Raw genomic sequence first — 13,015 nt, 5'->3', positions numbered from 1 at the left:
TGAGAATCTAGGAGGGGTGAAGAAAATATATTTTCTCCTCCCCTATGAGGGCTTGTGGGCTGACTTGACCTGCGGGTGAGGATCAAGGTTAGACCAAGAATCACTTACAGAAATCAGACAGAAAAGAAAGACAAACTGTACGGCCTCACTTACGTGTAGAATCTAAAAAAGCCAAATTCATAGAAGCAGAGAGCGGAGTGGTGGCGACTGGGCTGGGGTCGGGTGGGGGGGTGTCGGTCAGAGGGTACAGACTGACAGTGTCAGAGCCACGGGTTCTGGGAACCAGGGTAGAGCGGCAACTGTGGTTAATAACATTGTATTAGATACTTGAAAACTGTTGAGAGAGTGGATCTCAAATGTTTTCAGCACCAAAGGAAATGTTAGTTATGTGATGTGATTGGATGTCAGTGAAGGGCAGGGTGGAGGCCAGGGTAGAGGTCACGATGGAGGCCAGGGTGGAGGTCAAGGTAGAGGCCAGGGTGAAGGTCAGAGTGGAGGTCAGGGTGGAGGCCAGGGTGGAAGTCAGGGTGGAAGTCAAAGTGGAGGTCAGGGTGGAGGCCCAGGTGGAGGTCAGGGTGAAGGCCAGGGTGAAGGTCAGCGTGGAGGCCAGGGTGAAGGTCAGGGTAGAGGTCATGATGGAGGCCAGGGTGGAGGCCAGGGTGGAGGTCAAGGTAGAGGCCAGGGTGAAGTTCAGAGTGCAGGTCAAGGTGGAGGTCAGGGTGAAGGCCAGGGTGGAGGTCAGGGTGGAGGCCAGGGTGAAGGTCAGGGTGGAGGCCAGAGTGGAGGTCAGGGTGGAAGTCAGAGTGGAGGTCAGGGTGGAGGCCCAGGTCGAGATCAGGGTAGAAATTAGGGTGGAGGCCAGGGTGAAGGTCAGAGTAGAGGCCAGGGTGAAGGTCAGGGTGGAGGCCAGGGTGGAGGTCAGGGTGGAGGCCAGGGTGGAGGCCAGGGTGAAGGTCAGGGTGGAGGTCAGGGTGGAGGCCAGGGTGGAGGCCAGGGTGAAGGTCAGGGTGGAGGTCAGGGTGGAGGCCAGGGTGGAGGTCAGGGTGAAGGTCAGGGTGGAGGTCAGGGTGGAGGCCAGGGTGAAGGTCAGGGTGGAGGTCAGGGTGGAGGCCAGGGTGGTGGTCAGGGTGGAGGTCAGGGTGGAGGCCAGGGTGAAGGTCAGGGTGGAGGTCAGGGTGGAGGCCAGGGTGAAGGTCAGGGTGGAGGTCAGGGTGGACGTCAGGGTGAAGGTCAGGGTGGAGGCCAGGGTGGAGGTCAGGGTAGAGGTCAGGGTGGAGGTCAGGGTGAACTTCAGGGTGCAGGTCAGGGTGGAAGCCAGGGTGAAGGTCAGTGTGGAGGCCAGGGTGAAGGTCAGAGTGGAGGTCAGGGTGGAGATCATTTTGCAATATATGAATGTATCATTTGAACACCCTGCATACCTTAACCTCACACAAGTTCTATGTCAGTTATGTCCCCTCTTCTCATCAGAGATGGGGCTTTGGAGTAAGAGCTCGAAGCCCAGCTCTATTCGTCAGCAACTGTGACTCAGAGCCACTCAACCCCTTGGAGCCTCAGAATCTTGCTCTGTAAGCTGTAGGCACCTGTTGTCAGGTGCAGGAAGGGCGCAGATGAGGAGCCAGAGTGGCGTCCTGGGAACGAGGGCCCGGCTGCCCCCGGGGTGCATGGAAGGACTCGGTCCCATCGCCTCCCTGCAGGACCCCCGGGCTCGGGTGCTGCCCAGGCTCGGCGGCAGGTCTCTTTGAGGGGAGGGTGCAGAGGGCCTCACCCAGTCCTGGGGGCCCGAGCTGACCCAGGAGGCTCCCTGGGGGCTCGACCCAGCCTTCCTCACTTGCTGTCCCTATAGAAGGCGGTACAGGGGGGGCTTCTCCAGAGGGGAGGGGACCGGGCCGTGGTCTCCAGTGCTCTCCCACCGAGACCCGGGCCCAAGGGGTCCTTTGCTGCTGCTCCTGGGTGGCTGAGGTGCCCTGCCCTCTGCTGGGGGCAGGAGCAGGGATGGGCCTGGGGGTGCTGGTGAGCAGCTTCAGGATGCCAGCTCTCAGCCCCTCTCCCCCACTGGCTAGGGGTGTCTTCAAGCAGCAGAGGGGCCTGGGGGGAAATGACAAGACAGCCTGCCCTTAGGCTGTCACTGGGCTGGGCCATGAGAATGGCCATCGATGCTAACTGGGGAGTGCCAGAAGTCATCTCTCCGTTGATCCCCTCAGGGTCCACAGCTTCCTGACTGATTCTTCTTTAAAGTAATGGCAAGGTGTGAAATGAAGTCTCTTCCACAAGCCATGGTGCTCATTGCTGTTGCAAACAGCAAAGTCAGCTGGCCCTGGGGTGGGGAGGGCGGAGGTGTCTCGGGGAAGAGGACAGTGTCTGCCCTCACGGGTGGGTCTCAGGCATCTAAGGGCTGGTGTCCCCTGGTGGGAGAAGGTGCAGGGGCAGTCATGGGCACCTATGGGAGGGGGTTCTCTTTAGCCCAGGAGGCTATCGGGGGCAGTGGCGCTGGCCCAGGAGCCCAGCTGAGGTCAGCCTGTGATACCGCCCAGAGTACCCCCGCCCCACCCACCACACTCCTGGAGACCCACCCCTTCCGCTCACACCGTGGTGATCCTGGCTGTTCTGTCCTCTGAGTGGCCACTTGGCGGGCAGCTGGAGCCGGACCCCGGGCCCACCTGTCAGCCAGGCCCTTCTCAGCCTCCAGGGTGCGGGGTGAGGGGACATCTGAAGCTTTGGCTGGAGGGGCCCCAGGTGGGTCCGTCCAGGGTTCGGGGAAGCAGTTGCTGCCGCCCAGGGGTCAGGACATGCAGACAGAGGCAGGGAGAGCAGACGCTCTTGGGGGTCTACCTGGGAGACTTGGGGTCCAGTCATCCAGCGTGTGTGATCCCACTCTCGCCCTGCACTTCCTGAACATTCTATCCTCGAGGGCCTCCCCTTGGGGGTCCCTGCCCGAGCCTGGAGTGACCCCCGGAGACACCAAGATGGAGCCCTGGGCGGTCTTGGGTCCACTGACGAGGGGCTCAGAGCACCCGGTGTGGGGCCCAAGGTGTGCTGGCCTTGAGAGCTTTGGGGTGACTCTCGACGCCTCCCGCTTTTGATTCCATCAGGTTAGACAAACACTGAGCTTCGTGGGCGTGTTTAATTGTTGTAATTTGTCTGGGATTTACTGAGCATCTCCTGTGCTCCAGGATGCCTGCAGACACTGAAACAGCACAGCAGTGGGGCAACGTCTCTGCTTGTGGGGCTGACGGTCCAGACCTTCCGCCTGTGAGACGCGGAGCTCGGCTGAGGGCACCTGCTCCCGGCAACCCTGACGCTGGTCGCACGGTCAGTGTCAGAGCCGTGCAGGCCAGGGGTACAGGGCGTCCAGGGTATGGGCATTTTATCAGTCAAGGTCATCATCCATCCTCTGGTCACGCATCTGTGTTAGAGCCATTCACTTTATGTTCTAAACCTGACTTCATGCACACCTCCGTCTTTAGCCATGTCCCAGCGCCCAAGGGAGAAACTGAATGCTTAAGAAACAAGATCAACATCTGTGCCTTAAAAATGCCTCTGCAAAAACTCTCTGATGACTTTATCCACAGGAACGCAGGTCCTCAGCTGGTGTAGGTAATCCGCTCTTTTTTAAGAACAAAGTGAATCGGAGCCAGCACGCCAGTTTACCAAAACAAACAGACTGCAAAGTTGAAAGTGTTCGATTGTTTCTAAATAAATTCTAGATTGGGGAGAAGCCATCTGTCTCCACCTTCCCTGAAACTCACTGATAAACTGTAAATCCATTAGACCAGGCTCTCCTCTGCCATTTAGAACCGAAGAGAGGAAATATTTATATATAGGAAGCCTGATGGTTGGGGAGAGACGTTCCTGAGGACGTGATTCATGTGCCGTGTATCGTCAGAGGACAGCTGTCTTCAAGCTCCATTTTAATTTCCTTATGATCTTTGTAATATTTATTGTACAAACAGAAACCTGTGCATATTTATGGGAAATAGCAGAACTTTTCATAAGAGCAGGCTCATAAATCCACACACTTATGAAAGGATGGAGACAGGCGAGGTCCAGATAGGCAGGGATCTTCGACATAATTTTCAATTAAAATGGAGTTGAGCGGCACAGGATGACGATCATTCCTCATTTTTATACCGTCTCCCAGGTAGGTGGGGAGTTACAGCTCCACTTCGTCAGGCTGTTTTCTAAAGGGCTCAGCAGCAAGTCCGCTTGGGGAATTGAAGGGAAGCCTGTCTTTCCAGGTGCCTTTGTTTCCAGTGACTGTTTGACCCGGAAGGTGGCGTCACCTTTGGGCTCCCGTGGAGGTTTTGCTTCCGGGAGTTGATGCCCAGACTCTCTAAGAGCGCAAAGGAGGAACCGTGGAGAGTAACCAAGAGAACACTCTCCCGAGTAATAATGCAGGAAGTGAGGGTGACCCCCGACCCGATCCGGTGAGGGCTTGATTGTCCCCCTGAAGACAAGAGAACGCTCTGGTGGAAATGATTTTGCCTTTTCCAAAGCTTTCACCTGCAGCATTGCCCAGCTTTGAACCTGAAGAGGTGTGGCTTTGTGAACTCGAGGGCACGCTCTGAGCAGGGGCTGTGAATTTGCTCGTGGTCTCAGCGGAGAGGCAGGGGTGTTGGTGATGAGGGTCTCACCCCTCAGCGATGGGACGACTGTGGGAAAAGAGATTCGTCATCTGAGACTCAAGTGCCTCTGTCGTGAGGTGGAGGTGATACCACCCCCTTCAGGGATTCGGGAGGATAAACAGCCATCCACAAAGTGGATTGTGTTAGTGGTCGCTTCCACCTCCCATGACCTCCCTGCCTACGTCTGAGCCTCAGGAGGACGTGAGCTGGGCGGTCTGCTGCCCGCTGTGTTCCCGGGGCAGGCAGAGCAGTGGGGCTGAGTAGTGTGGACTGAAGTGGGTGCAATCACCCCAAGAGCTCAGGGGTCCCCGATGTTCAGGGGTGCTTGTATGGGGAGAAGGTCTGTGTCACTGAGGGGCTGGGGTGTGGGCAGGGTGGGAGAGCAAAGGCCTGGCCCTGCCCCAGTGTGGGGTCCCCAAATTCACACCACACACCCTGGCATGATGGTGTGAGGAGGTGAGAGTTCATGTGGGTGGAGCCCTGGAGAGGACAGCGGCCCAGAGAACAGGCTCAGCCCTTGAGCAAACTCTGGGAGATGCTGAAGGACAGGGAAGCCTGGTGTGCTGTAGTCCACGGGGTCACAATCGGACGCGACTGAGCAGCCGAATGACATAGGTCACCCAGGCTGGGTTGTTTTGTTACAGTGGCCAGAATAGACTCAGATACCCCGTGATTTCCATAACTGCCCCCAGCCTCCTGGACTGGGGTGTTAGCACATGGGCTCTGCCGGCCTGCGGTCAGTGCGGGGGGTGGTGTTTTTTGGTCTCCTCCCTTCAGCATCCCTCTGCCCCTAAACTTCAACAGGCAGGAGGAGGCTGTGAGTGTCCTGGGGAGACCCATGTGATCTTCGGTGGGCCCACCTCCTGGCAGTAACTCAGGTCGGGAACACGGTGGGCACTTAGTGAAGTCGCCCGTGGGTCTCTGCATGCTGTGGGTGGCAAGGCCCTCAGGTGCCCCCGCCTCAACCAGTGCAGGGCCATCCCCATGGGCATGAGCTGATGGCCTGGAGACCAGGACCAGGCGGAGCTGCAGAGCAGAGTCTGCAGGGAGCAATCAAAGCGCCTTGGGAGACACAGCCAGTGATGCGTTGGAAGACCCGGGGTTTGCCTCTCTGAAGGCGGAGTGTGGAGCATCCTTCGGGTGCGGGGTGGGGGTTATCCCGGGGCAGGAGCAGCCCTAGCTCGCTCAGCTGTCAGTGATCAAGCCCCTGCCAGCACGGGGTAAATGCTGGGGGCTGTAACCACAGAGATGCTTCCTGCCCAGGGATTTCAACCAGGTGGCAGAGCAGGCTGGCTGCTGGAGGGGCTGAGCATCCTGCCTGACTCTTCCCAGGACCAGCCATCAACTCCCACTGCAGCCTGTCACCCCTGCAGAGCGTGCGGAGGTCTACACGCACACGGCGCTAAGGGCTAAGAGTTGCTCTTAGAATCCGGGAGGTCATCCAAGGTCAGAGCCCAGAGGAAAAGAGGAATCCCCGGTGCCTGAGCCATTCACTTACAGATCCAGGGGGACGGGACGTGGGCGGAAGTGATCCCATGAGGATCACTGACTTGGGGGGCGGCCCGAGCGGGTGCTTGTTCCATCATGTGTGGCTTGTGGTCCCCTTAACTCTCTCTCAGTGCTTTTCTCAGACAGAGGCAGATAACGAGACTGTGAGCTGCTCCCATCACAGCTCCACTGGGAGAACTTATGAAATTATATATATATATATATATATACATACATACATATATATACAACCTGAAGCATGCAGCCCCCAGTCCGTCCTGGATGCGAGGTGATTGGCGTCAGCAGCACGGTGGGGGCCGAGCAGGACGGCCTCTTGTCACCAGCATCTGCCAGGCCCTCGGCCGCTGACACGCTCCTGCAAGGCTGAGGCTGGTCCCCAGCATATGGAGGCATCCCTGGAGCCTTGTCAGACAGGCCCCGGGCAGATGGGGAAGGCAGCCGGGAGCTGATGGTTTCCTGGAAGCACAGGTGGTGGTGGGGGCCTCCGGGGGGTGCCCCCGGGAATGGTGGTCTGTCCAGGCCGAGGGAACGAGACCTGGCAGCTCCCACGGAAGCAGCCACAGTGTGAGCTCCTCCTGCCAGGAAAGTCTTCCCGGGCGGTCCGTGCTGGAGGAGGGCAAGTGGGGAGTCCGCAGCCTGCGGGTTTGTCGAAACCACCCTGGGGCTCGTGTCCTAGGCACCTGACCCTGGGCTCCCCTGTCCCTCCATTGCTCTGTTCGTGTGGGCTGGTGGAAATGCAGAGCTGGGAATAATGCCCTTCTGGGTCATCCCAGGGAAGACAGAGGGCCTGTCCAACTTCATCTTGGGGCCAGGAGCGCGTACTTGCCTCTTGACCCTACAGCTGGCCCAGCTCCCACCACGTTTCTCTGGGGGACGTTTCCTGCTGGGCGTCCTTGCACGGGGGCTGCACGGGGGCTGCACTTGGTGGGGGAGTGCCTCCCGGGGGCCACAGTCTCACCTCGGGCTGCTCCCACCTTCCACGTGGGCTCAGGAGAAGCAGGTCACCCACGTCCTCCCCCAGGTCATGCAGTCTGGGTCAGAAACACAACCGGGCTCCGGGCTTCCTGGGATGGAGTCCTGTCAACACAGCCCCCTGGAGACGGCGCCCTGGGGACCCTCACGGGAAGCCCGCTGCTTGGGCTCCAAGTGGTCAAGAAATGATGCTAAAAAACTTGGAAGCTTACCCCACAGCCCATGGCTGGAGCTGAGGGGAAAGAGCAACAAATTACTTGAGTCTTTAAATATTGCCATGAGATGGGTGAGACACCCCTCATGTCAGGAAAATTGAATAAAAAGAATATCAAAGTTTGACTCTAAGGAAAGAAAAAAACCCACTGTGGAATAAGTGAAATAAAGTGGTACTTTTAATAAATAGTATGCCTGATTCACAGTTATTTCTGAGTGAAGGAACAGTGAGGACGGTCACTGTTGGCAGAGAGCAATCAGCACTCACCTGGTCTGAAGCAGGAGGGTTTATCTGTTGAGGAAATAAGCCGCTGTGTTCAGAGGTAATTAACTTAGTAATTAGGAACAGAAATCACCCGCTCCTAGCAATCAAGGATGCCTGTGCCTTAAGAGCCAATTTTGCGTTCTTACAGAAATGTGTCCCCAAAAAATGGAAAGATATGAGGGCAATTTCCTTTATGGTTATAACCAGGAGATATCTTTAAACTCTGGCAATCATGTGTAGAGCATAATGCTCTTTCCGCCTGACTGGTTTATCTGACTTCCTCTGATAGGAAAAAGAAAAATTGGTTACAAGGGAATTTGCGTTGATTTGTCTTTTTGAAACTACTGACTAGCATCGTTACCGAACCTCATGCGTCCTGGTGGGGAAGGAGGAAATTTGTCAGAAAGAGGGGACGGTGAGGGTGGAGCCCGTGAGCGGAGAGCCATCTGTTCAGGATGGAGAGCCTGTCCATCCCCTCATCAGCCCACCTGGTTCCCTGTTCTTAGTACCCACAAACACACATTTGTCTGGGAAGGTCTTGCAGACACTGTCTCGGAGCCAAGTGTCAAACTCACGTGTCTACTGGCTCCTGATGAAATCCGTTGAGTGAGCCATTCTCAGGCTGCATCAAATCCTCACCTTGACACATCAAACGGGAGCGGCCACCAGACGGGTCCTTGTTTGCAGGTGACGGTGAGCCTCGTGCAGCCAACGGTTATCAAGCAGCCCTGAAAACCCAATAGAAGCACAGAGAAGAATGCGGACGCTTCCCTCCCTCAGCCTCAGCCTGCTCTGTCCACCTGGGTGATAGGCGTATTTGCTTTCGCATCAAAGATGTGCCAACGTCTGCGAAGTACCGAGAAGGGCTGGGTGGGGAATTCCTCGCATAATGTTGTGCTTTTTGACAGCAGGTTTTTTTTTTTTAAATGAAGTAAAGTCTACAATGCTTTGCAGGTTGTATTAAAACATTGAGCCACCACTGGTATCTGCAAGGCATTATTTGATTATGTGATAAAGCACAGAATGGCCTCTTACAGCTGTCGACACGACCATTCCTGGGGAAATAATTACATGGTACCTGGGGGTGTGGGTGACTGCTCAACACAATACTTTTTCTAGGTCGTAAGGAAGAGTGTGACATCGATTTACTGCTCTCCCCCTTCATAGCCAAATGGCATTAAAAAGAAGTTTAAAAAGCATTTTCAAACATGAATTTTTAGACAGGAAATGCCACTTTTATATTATAATATATATTTGCTTCTGTTTGATCAGTATAGTGGAAGGCCTAGTAACTAGGCTTAGAACCGTTTGGAGAAAAGGTGAAATTATTTTCCCATGGCGTGCTTTGTTCCATTACATTTTTGAGGCTGAGATCACTTTACCGTGCTCTGTTTTCCATGCTTCGGGAAGAAAAAGAAAATCAAAGTTATGCCCAAACACTCGGCGCTACCCTTTCTTATTCTCACGATGTTTATGGAGACAGCCTGCATCCTGGTGGCAGCGAGGGCTGGGCTCCTGCTCTGCTTGCGTGGCGGCCTGGCTCTGGGGCTGTGGGTGTGTCACACGACCACCCGCAGGTCACCTTCTCTCTTATCACATTGGAGTAATGAGGTGTTGCCTTGTAGAATGGTCGTGAGAATTAAGGGTTAATATGTGAGAAACACACACACGCAGAAAGCAACACTTCAAAGAAGGGCGGGAAGTATTCGCTGTCATTATCCACTGTGGCAGCAAGTCCTGACTGAAGGCCCGCTGGGCTGGGCATTGATCTAGGTTGGAGGGATGTCGTATTCAACCCGACAGCCTGGTAGCTGCTCTCGTGGACCTAACATCCAAGCAAGGACTCAAAAAAAAGAGTCAGGGAAAATAAACAAGGTATTTCAGATGGCGACTAGTGCTCTCAGGAAAAGGCAAGAGATGTAATGGATCCAATGGATGGTGATGGGTAGGGGTACCCACAGATGGGTGTGAAGGGAACCTCATGAAGTGGGGACGTTTAAGCCAAGACCTGAGTGAGGAGAGGGGAGGATGCAGGGGGCATGTGAGCGAGGGGCGTTCCAAACAGAGGGACACACAGATGCAGAGGGGCAGCCCTGGGGACAGGTTTGACTTGCTCTAGGAAAGGAGAGAAGGCTGGCAGAGGCCGGGGCGTCAGGTCTGGGGGTGCGCAGGACAGGGTGCGGCCGCAGAAGCAGGCAGAGGTCAGGCACATGGTGCACGGAGTTCAGTCCAGGTGTGGTGGGGAGGTGGCGTGGGGCTCTGACTCGTCTCCTGCTCATGTTAGTGCCGTCATTTTACAGCTCATGCCCATTCAGTCATCATTGTCCCGGGAAATCGGAACGCGAGGGGACCAGACGAGGCAGCGGGGAGGAGGCGGGTTTGGTTTGGGAGGTGGGTCCAGTGGAGGAGAGGAGGAGAGGGGGTAGGGTTTGTCACTGGGTGGGCAGAACCCACCTGAGCTGTTGGGGTGGAGCTGGTGCTGAGGAGGGAACCCAGCGTGACCCCTTGTTCGGCGTTTACGGACTTTCTGATGTTGGGGAGCATCTGCTGCTACTGGGGCTTGGCATTTCCCTCAGCTTCATCTGGATGTATGTAGCATCCGCAGAGAGATGGTGGCCAAGCTATCTTGAGCTGAGCTCAGAAGAAAAGAGGCACTGAGCTTCTTTTTTCTGAGCTTCGTGTTTCTGGAGAGGAGGCTGGACCTGGAGCTGCGGGAGGAGGTGCTGTGCTCTTGGTCTGCAGCGGGGGCGTCCCAGCCTGCTGGTGAGTCCCAGTCTGCTGGTGTGCTGGCGGTGGTCCAGGCAGAGGGCAGGTTTGATGGTGCTGGAGGGAGCGGGGAGAGTTGCTATAGTGATGTCCTTGAGTAGAAGAGAAGGGCAGGACCTCATGCAGGGGGAAGGGGTTGAGCTTTGTATCGGAACGGAAGGTAAAGTCCATGGTCACATGCTCAGATGGATAGGTGGTTGTGATGGGAGGTGACGCAATTCTGTTCTGATTATTTCTACTTGGTGAGATGGGAAGTGAGGTTAGCTGAGGGCACACGTGACAAAGGAGGTGTTGGATGTTTTAAGAGGCAGGAGGGGTTTTGGAGGCAGCATATGGGGGGAGGATAATACAGTATGAATAAATATTGAGGCTTTCTGGGCAGCCCCCTGGAGTTTGCAGGTCCAGTTAGCGTGGATGTGTGTTTTCTCCAGTCACGCAGGCAGTTGACATGAAATAGGTGGAGAACTGAATTTAACCTGAGTTGTAATTTAGCGCAGCAGAGACAGGCAGAGATGAGAGAGCCGAGAATATGCACAGAGTGATGGTAAAGATTAACCAGGAAGTGCAGTCCCTGTAAAGGGGGAAGTGGGGTGAGAGGTGGTGAGGCTGTGGCAAAGTCAGTGGCTGAAGACCCTGCAGCATGCGGGGTCCTCGGACCCTGGGTAATGCGGACAGCTGGGCACTGGGCAGAAACGCCTGAGCCTGAAGTTAGGGGGGACTGAAATGGTCAGCAATGACAGGCTGCAGGAGGGGACCGTGAGCATGAGCGTGAGGGCAGACAGTGCAGAGGACAAGATCTCTGGAGAGGAGATCCGGCAGACATGGGAGGTTCAGAATCCAATGGGAATATTGAAAAAGATATGACATCAGTCCACACTGGCAGCAATATCACAGAGCCCAGGGCCCCTGCAGAGTAGAAACAGGCTCATGTGCACGGGAAACGGAGACCCAGCGTGGTCCTGGGGTTGCTGCCTAAACAGTCCACTTTCCCCGCTCATCCCAGCTCTTTACTCCCAACAGTCCTGCATAATTTTTCCCGGCCCCACCACATGCCTGCACATCCCTCTGTGAACACAACCAGCCCAGTACTGTCTTCTTCCTTGGAGTGATGTCACTGCTATGAGCCCTGGGGCAGTTTAGGACCTCAGATCCTGGGGGAGGCTGAGGACAAGCCCTCTGGTCCTTGCTCTGATATCAGCTCCCATCCAGCTGCAGCTAATTCTCCGCAGTGCTCGCTTCTGCTTCACCACCAGCCCTCCAATGGCTTTTTATCTTGTGACAACCTGCACATCAGAGCTTAGTTATCTCTTAATCACACAGCATCGCAGTGTATTCTCAAATAGCACTGAGCATATTACCCCTGGAATGCATGCCACTGTCCATCATCCATAGCCCTTTTCACTCCTTAATGCCCCACTGTCGTGCTGAGGATGCTGAAGCCTGGCGAGACCTCCAGTGGCTTAACTTGGACAACACGGGCAGTCAGTGTCTGACTTCAGGCTACAGCGTCAGCCTCCCTCATTCACACCCTAACCCTCGCCCTCCTTGTGTACGCTGTGTGATCAGTGGCTCAGTCGTATCCGACTCTGTGTTACCCCATGGGCTGTAACCTGCCAGGCTCCTCCGTCCATGGGCTTTTCCAGGCAAGAATGCTGGAGTGGGTTGCCATTACCTTCTCCAGGGGATCTTCCCTACCCAGGGATTGAACCCAGGTCTCTTGCCTCTCCTGCATTGACAGGCACCACCTGGAGGCCTGACCCTCCTTGTCAGGTGGCAGATTGAACGTTCAGTTACTTAACTGATGATAAGCATGACTCCTGATGCCCCAGCAGCATTTTCCTACGACTTTTCCACAACGATTCAGAGTTTCTGTGAGCAGGGTCATGACTCTCAGTATCTCACGCTTAGAGTGAGAAAAATACAAGGGTATAATTTTTGCTAATGGATTATTACATTCCACTTACATACCTTTTTCTAATTATTTTATTCATAAAAAATATTGTTTTGACCAAATGGCATGCGGTTCTTTTCTGCGGAGGCTTGGGCAGCGTGTAGAACCATCTGGGCAATTGACTTAATTAGCACTACAGTTCTTAGGTTGATGGGGGCTGGAAGACCAAGCACTTGTCAAGTTGCTTCCGCGTTCCAGTGATCTTTGCAGAAGGAGGGTTTCTAGAAGGAGAGGGAGAGACTCTTTGGAGGCTGGTTTATCAGGGAAGTAGCCTGGCCACTCAGTGATGTACTTGGGTGCACTGAACAGTCAGGATGGGAGAAAATAGGAGGGGAGAGCTGTGGATGGGCACCCCTTCAAAATCCAGGATTAAGGTCTCAAGGAGCTGAGAGTCTGAGTTTACCTATGGAGGCAGCAGTGCCTAATGGGAAAGGCCCCAGCTTTTGAGTTAGATAAACTTAAATTCAAAACCTAGCAGGTAGAGAGTGGAGCAGAATCATAATACTTTGTGTAAACAGCATTTGGAAGCACAGGGATCAGTTTCAAAAAGACACATCCCTTGGACTTCTCCGGCAGTCCAGTGGTTAAGACTCTGTACTTCCAGTCCCGTGGGAACGGGTTTGATCCCTGGTCAGGGAACTAAAATCCTTTATGCTGCATAGTACAGCCAAAAAATTAAGATACATAAATAAATAAAGATGATGGACTTTGGCAGCA

General features: G+C 54.8%; 1 protein-coding gene across 1 annotated transcript; it reads right to left on the bottom strand.

The window, feature by feature from the left end:
* Positions 1–352: 352 nt before the first annotated feature.
* On the bottom strand, positions 353–1,378 carry LOC138985772 (uncharacterized). The gene has a single exon (XM_070363245.1). It carries the CDS (start codon positions 1,376–1,378, stop codon positions 353–355), a length of 1,026 nt encoding a protein of 341 aa, XP_070219346.1.
* Positions 1,379–13,015: the final 11,637 nt, after the last annotated feature.

The sequence above is a fragment of the Bos mutus genome, chromosome 26 (genome assembly GCF_027580195.1).
Source record: "Bos mutus isolate GX-2022 chromosome 26, NWIPB_WYAK_1.1, whole genome shotgun sequence".
In the NCBI taxonomy this organism is placed as follows: domain Eukaryota; kingdom Metazoa; phylum Chordata; class Mammalia; order Artiodactyla; family Bovidae; genus Bos; species Bos mutus.
This window is presented reverse-complemented; position numbering and strand designations above follow the sequence as displayed.

Excerpts from the sequence above, each read along its gene's own strand:
- LOC138985772 (XM_070363245.1), bottom strand. The coding sequence starts at position 1,378 with ATGATCTCCACCCTGACCTCCACTCTGACCTTCACCCTGGCCTCCACA.